The following is an 18,574-nucleotide window of genomic DNA, read 5'->3' as shown; positions in this document are numbered from 1 at the left end:
CTCCAACATCCTCCCCAGATCTCTCCCACTCTACAACACCCTCCCCAGCTCTCTCCCCCACCCTACAACACTCTCCCCAACTCTCTCCCCCAACCCTACAACACCCTCCCCAGCTCTCTCCCCCACTCTACAACACCCTCCCTAGCTCTCTCGCCCACTCTACTCCAACACCCACCCCAGATATCTCCCCCATTCTACTCCAAAACCCCCTGAGATCTCTCCCCCAACCCTCTCCCCAGATCTCTCCCCCACTCTACTCCAACACCCTCCCCAGATCTCTCCCCCACTCTACAACACCCTCCCCAGCTCTCTCCCCTACTCTACCACACTCTCCCCAGCTCTCTCCCCCACCCTACAATACCCTCCCCAACTCTCTCCCCCAACCCTACAACACCCTCCCCAGCTCTCTCCCCCACTCTACAACACCCTCCCTAGCTCTCTCTCCCACTCTACTCCAACACCCTCCCCAGATCTCTCCCCCACTCTACAACACCCTCCCCAGCTCTCTCCCCCACTCTACTCCAACACCTCCCCAGCTCTCTCCCACTCTTCAACACCCTCCCCAGCTCTCCCCCACTCTTCAACACCCTCCCCAGCTCTTCCCCAGCCTACAACACCCTCCCCAGCTCTCTCCCACTCAACCCCAACACCTTCCCCAGCTCTCTCCCCCACCCTACACCACCCTCCCCAGCTCTCCCCCACATCTACCCCAACACCCTCCCCAGATCTCTCCCCCACTCTACTCCACGACCCTCCCCAGATCTCTCCCCCACTCTACTCCAACACCCTCCCCAGATCTCTCCCCCACTCTACAACACCCTCTCCAGCTCTCTCCCCTACTCTACAACACCCTCCCCAGCTCTCTCCCCCACACTACAACACCCTCCCCAACTCTCTCCCCCACCCTACAACGCCCTGTCCAGCTCTCTCCCCCACTCTACTCCAACGCCCTTGAGAGCTCTCTCCCCCCAACCCTACTCCGCCATCCCGAGCTCTGTCCCTCAGGTTGGAGGCTCGAAGTTTTCGGACGGACTCAGAGTCGGCTGGGATCAGGTGCTTCCAATGCATCGACAGTTGTCGATGCCTGGCGGTTTATGGCAGAGAGAGTTTCTCCCTTCTGCCGCCTGCTATCGGGGACTATCGGGAGTCGATCGGAACTTTGAGACTTTTTTTTTAACCGTTTCCAGGGTCTGTTCTTTATAAAATTATGGTATTGCTTTGCATTGCTGTAACTATATGTTATAATTATTTGGTCTTGTCAGTGTTGGTCTTTGGTTTGTCCTTTTTTTTGTGATATCACTCTGGAGGAACATTGTGTCATTTCCTAATGAATGCATGCATCTCTTAATGACAATAAACGAGGACTGAGTGTTCGCATGATCCTTTTATGTCTCCAATTTCACTCCTCCATGCTCCCTCTCCAGTTTTCCCACTCTAGATCCCCATGTATCCCTCTCCTCTAACTCCCTCTCTAGCTCTCCCCCCTACCCTCTTCCACAACCCCTCTGCACCTCTCCTTCCCATCCCGACACACCTCTCCCTCCCCTATCTTTCCTCCATCTTCCATCCCATCATCTCTCCCCACTCTCCCCCTACATCCTCCTCTTCCCCTCATTCCATCATCCCTCTCACCCCCTTGCTCGAACCCCCCTGATGTCCACATTCCTCCATCTCTCCATGACTCCCAAGAGATGGGTTGAGGGTCAGAGCAAAACTCACTCTAAATGGGTGATTTGACACTCGGGGTCACGAAGGAGAATGGCGAGGATTCTCATTCCCTCATCACCCAGGTTGTTGCAGGTGAGGCTGGGGAGACAAAAACAGACAATTTGATGCCCCCAGTCGGGTGACACTGAGAGAGGAGGATAGGGTGGGGAGGAGCAAGGATGGTGGGGCAGGTGGAGAGGGGTGGAGCATGGGGAGAAGTGTTTGGCATGGGGGGATGGGAAGGAGAGAGTGGGGTAAAGGTGTGGGAGGGATAAGGGATAGGTGGTCGGGGGGAAGGAGATAGAGTCAGGGGAATGAGAGGAGACGGTAGCTGCGGAGATGTGGCGAAGAGAAAACAGATGAAAGAGAAGTCAGGGTAAAACCAGAAGATGGGGAACAGAAGATGGAGGAAGAGAAGATGAGGGAGGTTTAGGGAAGATGGGGAGTGTGAGAAAAGATGGGGGGATTTAGAAAAGACACGGGGGCGTGGGAAAAAGGGTGGTTGTTAGAAAAGACAGGGGGTGTTGGAAAAGACAGGATTGTTGGAAAAGACGGTGGGGGGTGTCAGAAAAGACAGGGGTTAGTTCCGATGAATCAATAGCTCCTCTGGAAAAACGCATATTTTGCCCCGTTAATCCATCAAATATAAGATCTTTCGAAAAATATCTGAATTGATAAGCGGGGCAAGAATGGAGATTTAAAAAAACACCACTGCGGAGCCTATGGAAGAGAGAGGTACAACGCGCGGCTCTTCCACACGTGTGCGTGGCGGCGAAGCTGACGCTGGGTCTCGTTCAGGCGATGGGACTGATATGATAAAGATTCTGGAAAAGATAAGGGAAGTCCAAAAAGATATAAAACAGCAACTAAGTGATATAAAGTCAGAGCTCGCCAACGTCAATTAGAAAATCGCGATGGCAGAGACACGAATTGAGAAGGTGGAAGATCGCGTGCAAAACGTGGAACAGATACTAAGTAAGACGATAAAAATATTATATCAACAGGAAAGTAAATTGCTTGACCAGGAGGGAAGATCGCAACGGAAAATTATCAGGATTTATAATGTTCCCGAAGGAGTGGAGGGGTTGTTAATGATGAAGTTTGTAGACAAGCTGCTGTGGGAAGCGCTGGAGATTCCCCCGACTATGGAGATTGAAATTGAGAGGGCGTATCGTGCACTCGTCCCGAGGCCTCCCGGAGACAGAGAAGGTAAGCCGCGCTCAATAGTACTTAGATTCCTTCGATTCAAGAGCAAGCCGGAGATTCTACGAAGGGCCTGGGATAAGAAGAGGGTGTTTTGGAACGGGAAGTTAATATACTTAGATGAAGATTACCCCCCGGCGGTCCTACAGAAACGGAAGGAATATTCCAAAGCGGAACGAATATTAAGGCAAGAAAAGATTAAATTCCAAACCCTGTACCCTGCTAAACTGAGGGTATGTTACCAAGAAGGGATACAGCTATATCAGACGGTGGAAGAGGCGACTACAGACATGAAGAACAGAGGGCTGCCCATTAGCGTGGTCAGACCGAGGGAAACCCTGGCTGAGCAGTTATCCCGATCTGCTTGGGAAATAGTAAGAGAAACGAGAAAGCAGGGGACGGGAGGAGGACGAGAGAAGGATATTAGGAAGAGACTGTGAGTTCTCCGAAGACAGCCCTCACCTCCTCCAGAAGAGCCATAAGGTTTGGCTAACTTTAAGTGCTGATAAACTAAATAGAAGCAAAAATAGACAGTGATATACCTATCTCGAGAAATACGTATTATAATGTGGATTTTATATTACTCAATTTTTAAAAAATCATTCATTCACTCTTTTTTCCCCACCTAAATAAGAATATATACATGGGAGGAATACACAGGGAAATCATTTCGGTATAATGGACATAGATTTTTTTAACTTACTTTTATGGGTACTGCAGCGGGGGCCCTCAACTCACAGGTAGGAGGAGCTATCCCCCACGGCTAGACGTTTCCTCTAGCTCAACCCAGGGTCATCTAGAGACCCCAGCCTTCGAATTACACCTTTGTTACCTTTTTTTAAAATTATTTGTGTTTCTTGGTTGTTATTTGTTCAGGGAGTAGATCGATTAAGTTATATTCTGCAAATTTCAATGATACACTAACAGATAAATACACATGGCTAAGGACAAAGTAAAATTCATTCCTTTTAATGTCAATGGGCTGTTAAATCCAATCAAACGCAGTCAAATTCTATCAAAAATGAAAAAAGAACAAGCCCATGTAGTATATTTACAGGAAACTCACTTGTGATAATGAGCATGGAAAATTAAAGAGAATAGGCTTCACTAATTCGTTTTTCTCCTCATATAAATCAGGACATATTCTCATCTCAAGCAAACTAAATTTTGAAAAAGTATTCAAAATAAGAGATAAGGAGGGCAGATATATTCTGGTAAGGGGGAATATAGACTGAAATCCAGTTACTTTATTGAATATATACGCACCCCCAGGAAGTGATATTAGTTTCTTCCAGAAAATTACTAATATTATGGTAACAGAAACAGAAGGTCTCTTGATATGTGGGGGAGACTTAAATTTACAATTACAACCAAAGTCACACTCTTCCAATAGAAAATCTTATGAAACAAAGTCCTTATGTAAGAAAGTTAACGCTCTATTTGAGGATGTTGTTCTAATTGATATATGGAGGGACCTTTTCCCCGACAGAAGGGATTACACTCATTATTCTGCACCCCCCCCCCCATTCCGTATATACAAGAATAGACCATTTCATAACATTTGGAAAAGATAGAGACAAAATAATCACCTGTGGAATTGGGACAATAGATGTAAGTGGCCATGCACCTATATATTTATCTGTTGATTTAGACCTACAACCAAAGAATACTATTTGAAAACTAAATTCAAGTCTACTCAATGATCCTTATTTTAAGGAACAAATTAAAAAAGAAATTGGTCTTTACTTAGAATTCAATGATAATGGAGAGGTTTCACCTCCCATTCAATGGGATACTCTGAAAGCTGTCTTAAGAGGGAAAATTATAGAGATATCTTCATATAAGAAAAAAATAAGGAATAAAACATTAGAGGAATTACAAAATAAGCTGAAGGAACTAGGGAAAAAAACACATTGAGTTTGGCACAGGATACACTAGAGAAAATTTTAAAAAATTAGGTATGAAATTAATAGTTTGGCTACACAAGAAATTTTTAAAAATTCACTGTTTCTGAAACAGAGACACTATGAAAGTGGATCTAAATCGATGAAAATACTGGTGTGGAAACTGAAAAAAAATAGCAGAAGATACAATTCATAGAATTAGGGATCCAAGAACAAAAGTGATAAAAAATAAGCTAAATGAAATTCAAGAAGCTTTTGAAATGTTTTACAAAACTCTATGTGCCAAAGTTCCAGGGGGAAGCATAACCCAGATTGACACCTTCCTGAATTCTTTAGACCAGGGGTCCCCAACCTTTTTTGCACTGTGGACCGGTTTAATATTGACAATATCCTTGTGGACCGGCCGACCCCGGGGAGGGGGGGGCAGGTGGTAGGAGTAGCAGTCAAATACGTTGAGTTTACCCAGAGAAAGACTACAATTACCATGAAGCGTTCCGCGGGCACCAGTGCGCATGCGTGTACCTGCCAATTTTTTTTCTCTGCAAATCGGTTTTGTCCATTCTGTTCGGTGGGGGTGGTGTTAATCACGACCGGAATGTCGGTGATTAGTGGCTAATACAGTCAATTTCATTTCTAAAAGGGTTTATCTAACGAATTTAATATTAAACACACCGCGCATATTTCCCTCGCATGAATATAGTGATAAGTCAATTATCAGGGGAGCTTGAAGTAAGTGTTGAATGAACTTCCAGTAGAAATGGTAGAGGCTGGTTTGATATTATCATTTAAGGAAACATTGGATAGGTATATGGACAGGAAAGGAATGGAGGGTTATGGGCTGAGTGCAGGTCAGTGGGACTAGGTGAGAGTAAGAGTTCGGCACGGACTAGAAGGGCGAGATGGCCTGTTTCCGTGCTGTAATTGTTATATGGTTATATAAGTCAATAGCATCATAACATTTTAAGTAACGTTTGGATATTAAGCACACAGCACATATTTTCCCCATATGAACATATAAAATCATTGCAACACACCAATATTGCTGGATCAGTGGGAGCCCTGGGCTTGTTTTCCTGCAACAAGACGGTGCCATCGAGGGGTAATGGGAGACAGCGATACTCGAAGGGGGTTCCTTATGTCCAGTCTATTCCGCAATTTATAATTTTCATTGCATTCATTGCAGAGATATGTTGGAAATGGAAGCAACGTTTCCAGTGCTTTCGTGGCTATCTCAGGATATTTAGCCTTGACTTTGATCCAGAATGCCGGCAGAGATGTTATGTCAAACATACTTTTCAGCCCGCCGTCATTTGCAAGCTCGAGGAGCTGATCTCCTTCCCGCGTTGACATGGATGACGCGCGGGTAATGACCTTGCGTGCGTTCAAGCTCAACAGTACGTGACAGGGAATGAGCAAAGGTGCAGATGACTCCTATCGCCAAATCATATCGTTTCCTCGCGGCCCGGTAGCGCATGCTCTGCAGCCTGGTACCGGTCCGCGGCCCAGTGGTTGGGGACCGCTGCTTTAGACTTACCCACTTTAAGCAAAGAACAAAATAGAACGATGACTGCTGACATAACTGAAGCTGAACTAAAAACTGCAATTAGTACGCTTAAATTAAGCAAGTCACCAGGATCAAATGGATATACGGCAGAGTGGTATAAAGAATTTAGAAGTGAGTTAATTCCTGTTTTACTCCCCACACTAAACTGGGCTCTAAGAAAGGCACAAATGCCACCCAGCTGGAAGGAGCCGATAATCTCAGCTATACCGAAAGAAGGCAAGGATAAAATGGAATGTGGGTCATTTTAGATTATGAGAACACTCAGTCCTCTTTTATTGTCATTTAGAAATGCATACATGCATTAAGAAATGATACAATGTTTCTCCGGAGTGATATCACAGAAAACAGGACAAACCAAAGACTAACACTGACAGAACCACATAATTATAACATATAGTTACAGCAGTGCAAAGCAATACCGTAATTAGATGAAGACTAAACCATGGGCATGGTAAAAAAAGGAACATGGGCACGACCAATATCTGTTCTTAATATGGATTATAGAATATTTACCTCCATCATGGCCAAACAATTCGAAGAATTTCTACCCACACTGATACATAATGATTAGACAGGTTTTATACCACAACGCCAAACACAAGACAGTATATGAAGGACACTTCACATTATGGATCATATAAAAAAATGAAATTGAAGCAATAGTGATAAGCGTGGATGCTTAAAAGGCATTTGATTTGGTTAATTGGAATTTTCTTTACAGAGTTTTACATAGATTTGGTCTACATGACACAATTAGTAAAACTATACAGGCACTATATGACAAACCTACTGCTGGGATTAAAATCAATGGATATTTATCTAATAGTTTTACCCTAGAAAGGGGCACGAGACGGTTGTGAATGGTCACCGCTACACTTCACATTATATCTGGAACCATCAGCTCAACACATCAGACAAAATGAAGATATCAGGGGAATTACTATTAAAGGGACAGAGCATAAATTGGCCTGTGAAGCAGATGACATTCTGATCTATCTAGGGCAACCAACATACTCTTTACCTAAATTGATGCAATCCTTTGAACAATATGGCCAATCATCAAGATACCAGATCAACATAGATAAAACCCAACTACTTTCATATAACTATAGCCCACCAAGAGAAATTGAAAGTAGATATCCTTGGGCATGGCAAATTCGAGTCTGTCAAATATTTGGGCATCATTATGCCAAAAGATCTGGCAAAATTATCAGAATGCAATTATCAGCCTATATATAAAAAAATTAAGGAAGATATAACAAGATGGAACCTAATTCCTTTTCTTGTCTCAGTTCAAGGATTGAATCTATTAAAATGAATATACTGCCCAGACTACTATATCTCTTTCAGACCCTACCAATAGAGATTAACCAAAATCAATTCAATGAATGGAACAAGATGCTATCAAGATATACAGGTTTCCCCTGCCATCCGAAGGTAGAGCGTTCCTATGAAATGGTTCGTAAGCCAAAATGTCGTAAAGCGAAGAAGCAATTACCATTTATTTATATGAGAAAATTTTGTGAGCGTTCGCAGACCCAAAAATAACCTACCAAATCATGCCAAATAACACATAAAACCTAAAATAACAGTAACATATAGTAAAAGCAGGAATGATATGATAAATACACAGCATATATAAAGTAGAAATACTTTTCCACAATCATTGCTGTACTGTTCTCCGTAGTGAACGCGTCGCCAGAAAATCTCACGCAAGCGCTGTCGGCAAAAACACGGCGCAAGCACTCTCCAGTAACCTTTAAGCTATGAAGCTGCCAAATCATAACAAATAACACGTAAAAATACACAGCCTATATAAAGTAGAAATAATGTCTGTACAGTGTAGTATCACTTACCGGAATTGGGAAAGCGCAGAGCACACTGATGATGGTGTGTTAGACTGAGTCATCACAGGCTGGGGTGGCGTAGTGGCCCCCACCCTCCAGGCCGCCGACCGATTCCGAACCGCAAAACATGCAGCGGTGCAGCGGTAGCCGGGAGGCACACAGCACATCTTTAAGAAAAAAGCCCAAAATAAACATGCTAATTAATTAGGTGCCGCTCGGCACGTAATTGTCGGCCCAGATCAGTGCCGATTTCCGATTGCGTTGTCTCTGACCTGGGCCCACAATTACGTGTCAGGCGGCACCTAATTAATTAGCATGTTTATTTCGGCTTTTTTCTTAAAGATGTGCTGTGTGCCTCCTGGCTACCGTTGCATTCTCCACGAATCGGTATCTGTCCGTGGCCTGGGAGTTGGGGTGGTGGGACACTAGGGTGTCATCTTATCGTCGTCTGTTTCCATTAGAGCAGGCAGCTCATCTTCTCCTATGACTGCCTGCCTCGATGTTGAAGATCGAGGTTCGTCGTCTGCTGTGGCTGATGTGGAAGGCTTGCTTGACTGCTGAGCCTCGCACATTTTTCTATCATACAGTTCTTTGTAAGGACTCAAACCATCTTGCAAATATCCCCTAAACCTACGTACCCTTTCAAAATTAAAGTCGTACTTTGTCATTGCAGTGAAAATCTCACGTGTTGCTTCACATTCAGTTCGCTACTGCATTCGGTTTCGATTGTTATCCTTTCCTCTTCCAATTGCATCAGCTCTTCATCTATCAGTTCTTGGTCATGGGATGCCAACACCTCTTCAACATTATCTTCGTCAGCTTCCACAAGCCAAACTCACTTTGTCCTTACTTCGTTCACCATGATCGAAACGCTTAATTATGTCTAGTTTTACGCCGAAGGCTGATTTATACTTCTGCATTAACTGGACGCTGTAACCTACGCAAATAGCCTGCGCACGTTGTGAGCTTCTATACTTTTGCGTTGGTGTGTCTACAGTGCTCGGCAATTCGCGCACGTCAGGTATGTGCACTCACCTACCCGCGCAAGGCTCCATGGTCATGGTAGCCCAGGTTATAACAAGACACGAGCATCTTTTTTCATGCAAAATGTGTCCTCCATAATTTCGGAGGCCTGTAAAGCTTTATGGAAATCATTGCAGCCAGAGTTCCTTCCCTGCCCTTTAGTCGCCCAATGGGAAGCTATTGCAGCGTAGGATGAAATGCGATGCTACCAAGCGGACCAATCACAGTTGTTGGGTCTGTGTTGCCACGGCGTGCGGTTACATTTTGGGAGAGGTGCGCGTCGCAGCAACACAGGCTCTCGCGTAGGGTTCCGCGTCGGCTTTGCGTAGGGTTTGCGGCGACGCGTTGACACAGAAGTATAAATCAGCCTTAAGTGTAACACCCTTACGAGCTCTTTTAGGCTTTTCCGACACCCTAGGACTCATCTTGCAAACGGCTGCTCACAGGCATGTGTTAAAGCAATGCCGGCGAGAATGCAGTTCCGAATCCAGGGGAGAGCGGCTGCTCGGGGCGCGCGCTGCCTTTTATCGCGCGCTGATTTTTTGTCGCGCGCTGCCTTTCTTCGTAACAGTGAAAACACCTTCTGAAATCGAAAACAGGGTACTAATGTAGGTCTTTCGTAACAGTGAGGTTTCATAAAGCGAACGTTAGAAAAGCGGGGGACACCTGTATATGGCAAGGTAAAAGGCCTAGGGTTGGTCTCAAAACTTTGCAATTAGCCAAGGAAAAGGGGGAATGGGGCCTATCTTCTCTTAGAGATTATTATTTACTTTATACTTTATTGTCGCCAAAAAATTGATACTAGAATGTACAATCATCACAGTGATATTTGATTCTACGCTTTGCGTTCCCTGGAGTACAAATCGACAGTAAATATTAAAAATTTAAATTATAAATCATAAATAGAAAATAGAAAAGGGAAAGTAAGGTAGTGCAAAAAAACCGAGGCAGGTCCGGATATTTGGAGGGTATGGTCCAGATCCGGGTCAGGATCCGTTCAGCAGTCTTATCACAGTTGGAAAGAAGCTGTTCCCAAACCTGGCCTTACGAGTCCTCAAGCTCCTGAGCCTTCTCCCGGAGGGAAGAGGGACGAAGAGTGTGTTGGCTGGGTGGGTTGTGTCCTCGATTATCCTGGCAGCACTGCTCCGACAGCATGCAGTGTAAAGTGAGTCCAAGGACAGAAGATTGGTTTGTGTGATGTGCTGGGCTGTGTTCACGATCTTCCGCAGCTTCTTTCAGTCTTGGACAAGACAACTTCCATACCAGGTTGTGATGCACCCTAGCAGAATGCTTTCTATGGTGCATCTATAAAAATTAGTGAGGGTTTTAGGGGACAGGCCAAATTTCTTTCGCTTTCTCAGGAAGTAAAAGCACTGGTAGGCCTTCTTGGCAGTGAACTCTGCTTGGTTGGACCAAGTCATGTCATTTGTGATATTGACCCCAAGGAACTTCAAGCTTTTGACCTGTTCACTTGCGCACCACCGATGTAAACAGGGTTGTGCGGTCCGCTACTCCTTCTGAAGTCAACAACAAATTCCTTCGTCTTGCTGACGTTGAGGGATAGGTTATTGTCTTCACACCATGCCAACAGGTTCTTAATTTCCTCTCTGTACTCAAACTCATCATTACCCGAGATACGGCCTACAATTGTGGTGTCATCAGCAAACTTATATATTGAGTTCGATAGAAACTTGGCTACACAATCATGGGTGTACAGTGAGTACAGCAGGGGGCTGAGTACACAGCCTTGTGGGGCACCAGTACTCAGAGTGATTGTAGAGGAGACCTTGTCCCCTATTTTTACAGCCTGGGTCCTGTCTGTGAAGAAGTTGGAAGATCCAGCTGCAGATCTGAGTGCTAAGGCCCAGGTTTCGGAGCTTAGGAATCAATTTATTTGGAATGATGGTATTAAAGGCAGAGCTGTAGTCAATGAAAAGGAGCCTAACATATGCGTCTTTATTCTCCAGGTGTTCTAAGGATGAAGGTAGGGCCAGAGAGATGGCATCTGCCGTTGACCTGTTGCTCTGGTAGGCGAATTGCAAAGTGTTGAGGTTGACCGGTAGGCTGTGGTTGATGTGTGCCATAACCAATTGCTCGAAGCACTTCATAGCAATTGATGTCAGAGCCACAGGTCGCTAGTCATTCAGGCATGCTGCCTTGCTCTTCTTCGGCACTGGGATTATCGTTCCCTTCTTAAAACATGAGGGGATCTTAGGCTACGTCCACACTAGACCGGATAATTTTGAAAACGCCGGTTTCGAGTAAAAATGATAGGCATTCACACTAGGCGTTTTTCAAAATATCTCTGTCCACACCAGAATGGATATTCGGGCGAATCTCCTCCTACTGGGCATGCGCAGACTCATCTACAGAAAACAAACGAAGAAGAAACAGTATAATATTTACGTTTCTGCGGCGGCGTTGTGCTATTTCCATTGGTCAAAAACTAGTGTACCTACAACAACAGCGAAAGAAAGTTTTCAAAAATGTCTTCGAGGAATATAAAGAATACCTCCGCTGGAAAAAGCAGACCGGACTTCTTTGTTTGGACAGACGATGAAGTCAAGCTGTTTCTGCGAGTTACAAACGACTACAAAGTCAGCAAAGCAGTGGAGAACGTGGAGGGAGATGTTCGACTCCAAACAAGCTATTAACATAGGCAATAAGGTAAACAATACATGTACAAAGCCGTCCTCTACCCAAGATCAACAAGTGAGTGGAATCTTCTGCCGCCAGACCCACACAGTATTTCTGACATTAATATTTTTAAAAATAGACTCAATCAAATCAATTTAGGGGATCTAATTAAAAAAGCTCACTTTATAATTTAACTCTCACGCCATTCACACCGACTGTGCGTTATAACAGCCGTCTGGCAGTGCTTGTGCAGTACCAAGCAGAAGCAGAAAAAGCATTGTTGTTGTGGTGTTGTCATGACAACGTTTTTAAATCTCTCCAGTTACCCCGTCCACACTACAACGCGAAACAATCGTTTTCAAATTTACACACTCTGGAGAGTGTTTTCGAAAATCTCCTTTTTCAGGGGATGAAAACGCCGTTTCAGTGTGGACAGAGGGTCAAAACGAAGAGAAAAAGCTTTGTTTTCAAAATTATCCTGCATAGTCTGGACGTAGCCTTAGACTGAAGCAAGGAGCAGTTGAAGATGTCAGCAAACACTCCAGCTAGCTCACTTGCACAGGCCCTGAGAACCCGTCCTGGGATGCCATCTGGGCCCATTGCCTTCCTTGGATTTATCTTCAGGACGGCCCTTCTAACGTCCTCCTCGGTGACGATGAATCTCGATGCCACCAGGTCCGGTTTATCCGGAGGGAGCGGAACGCTCTTCTGTTTGAATCTTGCGTAGAATATGTTAAGTTCGTCAGGAAGAGAAGCGCCACAGTTATTGATATTCCCAGCCTTTTCTTTGCGCCCAGTGATTTCATTTAGACCCTGCCATAGTCTACCGGCATCCCTCTGGTTAGCCTGGGCTTCCAACTTGGCTCGATATTGCCTCTTGGCGCCCTTAATGGTTTACCGGAGTTCACGCCTGGATTCTGTGTAGCGACTGTTATCTCCGGACCTAAAAGCCGCAGCTCTAGCCTTCAAAAGGGACTTGAAATCATAATTCATCCAAGGTTTCCGGTTAGGGAATACCCGGATCATCTTGCGAGACACACAGTACTCTGTGCATTTCCAGATAAAGTCCGTGACAGCTGAGGCATACTCATCGAAGTTAGCTGCCGAGTCCTTGAATACTAACCAGTCCACCGATTCAAAGCAGTCACGGAGGACCTCATCCGTTTCCTCCGTCCAATGCGATACTACCTTTAACACCGTGACCTCCTGCTTCAGTTTCTGTTTGTAAGCCGGGAGGAGGAGTACGGCCTGATGGTCCAATTTTCCGAAGTGAGGTCGTGGGATGGAACGGTAGGCATCCTTGACTGCTGTGCAGCAGTGGTTAAGTATATTCGGGCCTCTAGTGGGGCAGGAGACATGTTGGTATAACTTTGGCAGGACCTTTCTGAGGTTGGCCTGGTTAAAGTCCCTGGCTGCAATGAGCAAAGCCTCCAGATACCTGGTCTCAAGTTCACTGATGTTGGCATACAGTATGTTCAGAGCACACTACATGTCCGCCTGGGGGGGAATGTAGACCGCTGTCAGTATGACCGAGGTGAATTCCCATGGCAGATAGTAGGGACGACACTTCACCGACAGGTGTTCCAGGTCTGGGCTGCAGGAGCTTGTCAGTCCCACTGTGTCCGAGCACCACCCAGTGTTGATCAGTAGGCAGACACCACCTCCCCTCGTCTTGTCTGAATTTTTGCAGCACAGTTGAGAGCTGTGATATACTGGTGCAACCCATCATATGACGCTCAATGGAAAAATATTGAGGAGAGGATACTTTCCATCCCCATACAGGCAATTTTGGCTGATAACAACCTACAAAGTTACATAAATACTACTGATAACTCATGGGTGAAATGGACTCTTAAAATATGGAAGAACTATTATAAGAGAATATAAACTAGAGAGAGACATTGAAATTCTTAAATGATGTGCATATGACTCAGATTTTACACCAAATAAACTGGATGCTAGATTTAACGACTGGACAGCTAAAGGAATAACAGCTATTTGCAATATAATGAAAGAAGGAACACTGTTCAGTTTTGAAATGCTCAAAGAAAAACTCTTTTAGAAAAACAAGACTTTTACCAGTATTTACAAATACAACAGTATGTTAATAGGACGGTTAAAAATGTAACCAAGGCAAGTACATGTCTGATAGAGTTATTTAGAAAAGCATATAATTCTGATAACGGTAATAGAATCATTTCAAGCGTGTATAAGGGTTTGTAAAATCTTAAAACACATTCGATTTCATACATTAAAACAAAATGGGAGAAGGAAGGAGGGATAATAATATCTGAGGAAGAATGGACAATAATATGGAGGTATCAATGGAAGTGTACCAGTTCACAGAAATGGAGGGAGTTTGGATGGAAAATCTTGATAAGATATTTTATTACACCCTCTCAGAAATCCCATTATGATAGTAACCTCCCTGTTAGCTGGAGAAATTGTGGAAATCAAAATGCAAACCATTATCATATTTTCTGGGAATGCCCCGTTATTAAAGACTATTGGAGTGGGATACACAATGCCCTAAAAGACATCTTTAAATGTGAAATACAGTTAGAAAGTAGGACCATATATTTTGGGTATATACCTCAAGAATGGTTGAAAAGAGATAAATATTTAATGAATATACTGCTGGTGGCTTGTAAAAAGACCCTTACCAGGAAATGGTTATCACAGGAGAACCCAACTTTAAATGTATGGATGGAAATTACAATGGACATTTACAAAATGGAGAAGTTAACAGCATCTGTTAATCGTAAGTTGGAACAATTTTATTCATACTCGGAAAAATGGTTTAACTACATTACACCTCAAAGACCTGATTTTATTCTCACAAGTCAATGAATATGTTGTAAAAAACAAGATTTCTCCCTACTCTGTACATAGTTTTCTTCTTTCGATTGTTCTTTCTTTCCTCTCTTTTCTGTAAGTGTATACCTCAGATAAATATTATGTGAAGATTTGTGACAAATATGATTGTATGATATATATGTACAGTATCTGAAATACATCTTATGGAAATGTTTGTTTGATGATGAACTTCAACAAAAAGTAAGTTACAAAAAAAAAGAAAAGATAGGGGTTGTTGGAAAAGGCGGGGAGTGTTGGAAAAGACAGGGGGTTGTTGGAAAAGATGAGGAGTGTTGGAAAAGACGGGGGATGATGGGGGGTTTTGGAAAAGATCAGGGGTGTTGGAAAAAACAGAGGGCGTTGGGAAAAGACGGGGAGTGTGTTAGGAAAGATGGGATTGTTGGAAAAGACGGGGGCGTTGGAAAAAGACGGAGGTAGGTGTTGGAAAAGACGGATGGATTTGAGGAGATTGGGGTAGGGTTGGGGTGGGGACAAGGTCAAGATGGAAGTGAAAAGACAGTGGGAGGGGGGAAAGAGACCGGAGTAGGGTTGAAGGAAGACCTGAGAGTGGAGAAGATCGAGAAGTAGGAGGTCAGGAGCCTTACCAGAGCTTCTTGCAGTGGAGCAGGGTTGGCATCAGCATGTGGAGCCCCACGGCACCGAGCCAGCAGCCACTGAAGTCATAGATGTCAGTGCTCCCAGACAGGCCCTTGAGATAGGCAAGGGCAGCACAGTCCTGGGCGTCCATCCTGGCCTTTGGCAGTTCCCCCGACCGCTCCAGCCTTTTGCCAGACAAGCCAGTCACAGCCCATAGGGCCAGCCGCCGACGGCGGGCCTCGTGGAGACAGCGGGCGAGCTCCAGCAGACCACGTTGGTCACCTTCTGTAACCCAGCCTGCCCCGTCCTGGCTCAGTCTATCCAGCCATCGCAGGGCACCGCGAACTGAGCGACGGGACAGGGGCCCCAGCAGGGACAAAAGGAGCTGGGTGGCCGCCTTGCGGCTCAGACCAGCAGAGTAATACAGGAAGCCCGCATACCGCCCGTCCCTGACTGTGGCCTCCCGGGTCTCCCTCTGTGCCTCCCAAGAGTGAGGGCCCAGGAACTGAGCCAGAGCTGCCAGGAATTCAGCCACAGGGGGCTGGCGGAAGGAGTAGGCGCCATTGCTGGTGGCGGCAGGATGGGCTAGGCCTGGTGGTAGCTCAGCAGGTTGCAGGGCCCACTCAGCTGGCTGGAAGGGCCGTCCGCCATCGGCCAGACAACGCAAGGCCACAACACTAATGCGGCAGAGGAGGCTCCTTAGGCCCTGGGCCGGCAGAAGCGGACGACCCTCCTGGCTCAGAGCCCAGCGCAGGTAACAAGCCAAGAGCTCGGTGGTGGTGGCCGGCATTTCCTCACACTCCTCCTCCTTGCCCTGCCCATTGGCTCTGGGAGCCAGGCAGTGGGAAGCCAGCCAACAGTAGGCTGGGTTGGAGCAAAGACTCTTCAATAGCGGGCTGACTAACAAGCGAGCTAGGAGCCGCTGCCCGGCCTCGGGTTCTTGCGAGAAGGAGCGCAATAGGTGAGCTTGCCAGGCCTCGGGGCGCAGGCCCCGCACCTCAGCCCACAGCCGAGGCCGGAGCAGGAGGAAGGGCTCAGCGGTGTGGGGCCGGGCAGACAGGAGCACCTGGCAGCCAGGCAACAGGTGTCCGTGGGCTAACCAGAGGAGCATTTGCCAGGCAGGCATGCTATGTTCAGGCGTGACCTCGGGCACGGATTCAGGCCTCTCGGGGGGAAGCGGGGAGGCATCCAGTCTCTCTAGACCATCAAAGACAAAGGCCAGAGCCTGGGGGCAGGAGTAGAGGGTGGTGAGCAGGGGTGCGAGGCCAGGGTAGAGTTCTAGCACCATCGCCGTCAGGCTGAGCTCTGGGCCAGGTGCTAGGAACTCGATGTAGAAGATGAAGTGGAGTTCGGGGTAGACAGAGGGACTGGAGGCCCACTCGGCCACCAGGTTCCGCAGGCAGGCAGTCTTGCCGATCCCTGGAGTTCCAGTCAGCAGAGTCAGACACCCAGGGCTTCCAGGGCTGGAGAATGGGGGGAAGAGGTGGAGACGGGGGTCAAGGGGGCGTACTCTTACAGTCTCAGATCCCTCCCCCATCCCGGGGCTGAAGCTGGGCTCGGTGGGCTGGGAGATGGCCAGCAAGTCAGGGTAGTCCTCAGGGCGTGGGCTGGGCCATGGGTCATGAGACCCAGCAGCCCAGAGCAGCTCGAGCTGGTGCAGGACATCCCTGCGGTGGCGGAGGCTAGCTTGCTGGATCACTGCAGGGGGAGAGAGAGAGAGAGAGAGAGGGTTAAAAAAAAAGTGGGTGCGAATGGGGTTGTGTGGGACTGGAGTTGGGGCAGAGAGATAGTGCAGGCAGGGATTGGGAGAGAGAGAATCAGAGAGCGGGTGGGAGGGGGAAAGAGGATTAGAGGCAATAGATGGTGATGGAGAGAGGTTTGAATCAATGGGGGAAGTGGCAGGGCATAGAGGATTTACCCAGTGGGGTAGTGGTAGGGGGACGGAGGGGGTGAGGGAGGGGAGGATTGGGGAGAGAAAGGTTAGAGACAATGGAAGAGAGGCAGAGTGGGGGGGGAGAGAAGGGTTAGAAGAGGTGGTGGGGATGGGCAAGTAGGAGTGGAAAAGGTTAGGGTGATGGGGATGGGAATGGGAGCAGATGGGAGAGAGAAGATCGGTGGGGGGAGGTTGAGAGATGGCAAGTAGGGAAGATGTGAGATTGAGAGGGAAGTGGAGAGAGGGGAATAGAGGGAGAGGGAGGGGAGGAGGTCGGGGTGGGGGGGGGGGAAGGACTGACCTTCCATGTAGTTCGGGAGTTTCTCACTCAGTGAGTTCCAGGTGATGTAAAACAGGAGGCCAGGACCTGCGAAGGGGGGAGAGCAGAGCAATGAGAATCACTATTAAGGATCCCAGCCCCTCCCACCTATCTGCCACCGACCCACACCCAACCCAGGAAAAGGAAGGAGAGCAGGAGTGTGTGAGGGGATGGATGGTGGGGAGAGGAGGAGGGAACTGGGACAGAAAGACAGAATGGTGGGGGTGGGGTGTAGAAGAGGGCATGAAAGAGGGGCTTCCTTACCTCTCGCTTGCACCTCCTGCAGGATGTCCTGTAGGGCTGGATTTCGGACAGAGACCTGTCCCAGCGCCTTCCACAGCTCCCTCACATTGCTCCCACCCGCCTCCATTGCTACCTTCAGCAGCCCATCGAGCCGAACCCTCTTCTGGCCGATCAGCAGCCGCTTCTTCACAATCTGGTTCAAGGTTGGGGCGGGGGGAGAGGGAAGGAAGGTTGGTCAGGTCAGAGGGTTAACGAACCTGCTTTGAGCCAGTCTTGAACTCATGACCCAGACTCTTTATCTTTAACCATGACTCATGGCCTCCACCTCCTCTCTCTCAGCCTGCCCCTTGCCTGCTAATACTAACTCCTGTCTAAGACAGCCAGAGAACACCCCACTTCCCTGACCCAGCAAGTCCTCAGCCCACAACCTCACGAACCACCTTCATCCCTGACCTCGTCCCAAGGCCTCAGGCCTCTGACCTTCAGCTCCTCCTTGAAGGCGGGGGCTTCGGAGAGGGTAGTGATGAGGTCCTGCGTGCTGGAGGTCATGACCTCCTCCAGGCGACTCTGGTAGAAGGTTGTGACCCGGCAGAGCTCGGCGTCTGTCAGGCGTAGCAGCATGTTGGAGACACCTGGGGAAGTGGGGAGGGGGGTCAGGGTGAGAGGGCAGGGGTCAGGGGGCATGGTGAGACAGAAGCGGACAAGTTTCAAGAGAGCAAGTTAGTCTCAGTGCACATATGG

The 18,574-nt window shown here is 47.1% G+C and overlaps 1 protein-coding gene across 3 annotated transcripts in view; it reads right to left on the bottom strand.

The window, feature by feature from the left end:
• The window catches only part of LOC140211805 (NACHT, LRR and PYD domains-containing protein 12-like), a 32,870-nt gene that overhangs the window by 11,300 nt on the left and 2,996 nt on the right, over positions 1-18,574 (bottom strand). For 2 of the 3 annotated variants that reach the window (XM_072281954.1, XM_072281953.1), the window contains exons 3-7: positions 18,314-18,465; positions 17,855-18,026; positions 17,573-17,638; positions 15,347-17,036; positions 1,720-1,806 (exon numbers count right to left, since the gene is read on the bottom strand). In XM_072281954.1, the coding sequence (XP_072138055.1) occupies positions 1,720-1,806; positions 15,347-17,036; positions 17,573-17,638; positions 17,855-18,026; positions 18,314-18,465 (2,167 nt within the window). The remainder of the gene's footprint in view (positions 1-1,719; positions 1,807-15,346; positions 17,037-17,572; positions 17,639-17,854; positions 18,027-18,313; positions 18,466-18,574) is intronic. The other variant, XM_072281955.1, reaches the window with a different exon arrangement.

The sequence above is a fragment of the Mobula birostris genome, chromosome 18 (assembly GCF_030028105.1).
Source record: "Mobula birostris isolate sMobBir1 chromosome 18, sMobBir1.hap1, whole genome shotgun sequence".
Classification (NCBI taxonomy): Eukaryota; Metazoa; Chordata; class Chondrichthyes; order Myliobatiformes; family Myliobatidae; genus Mobula; species Mobula birostris.
This window is presented reverse-complemented; position numbering and strand designations above follow the sequence as displayed.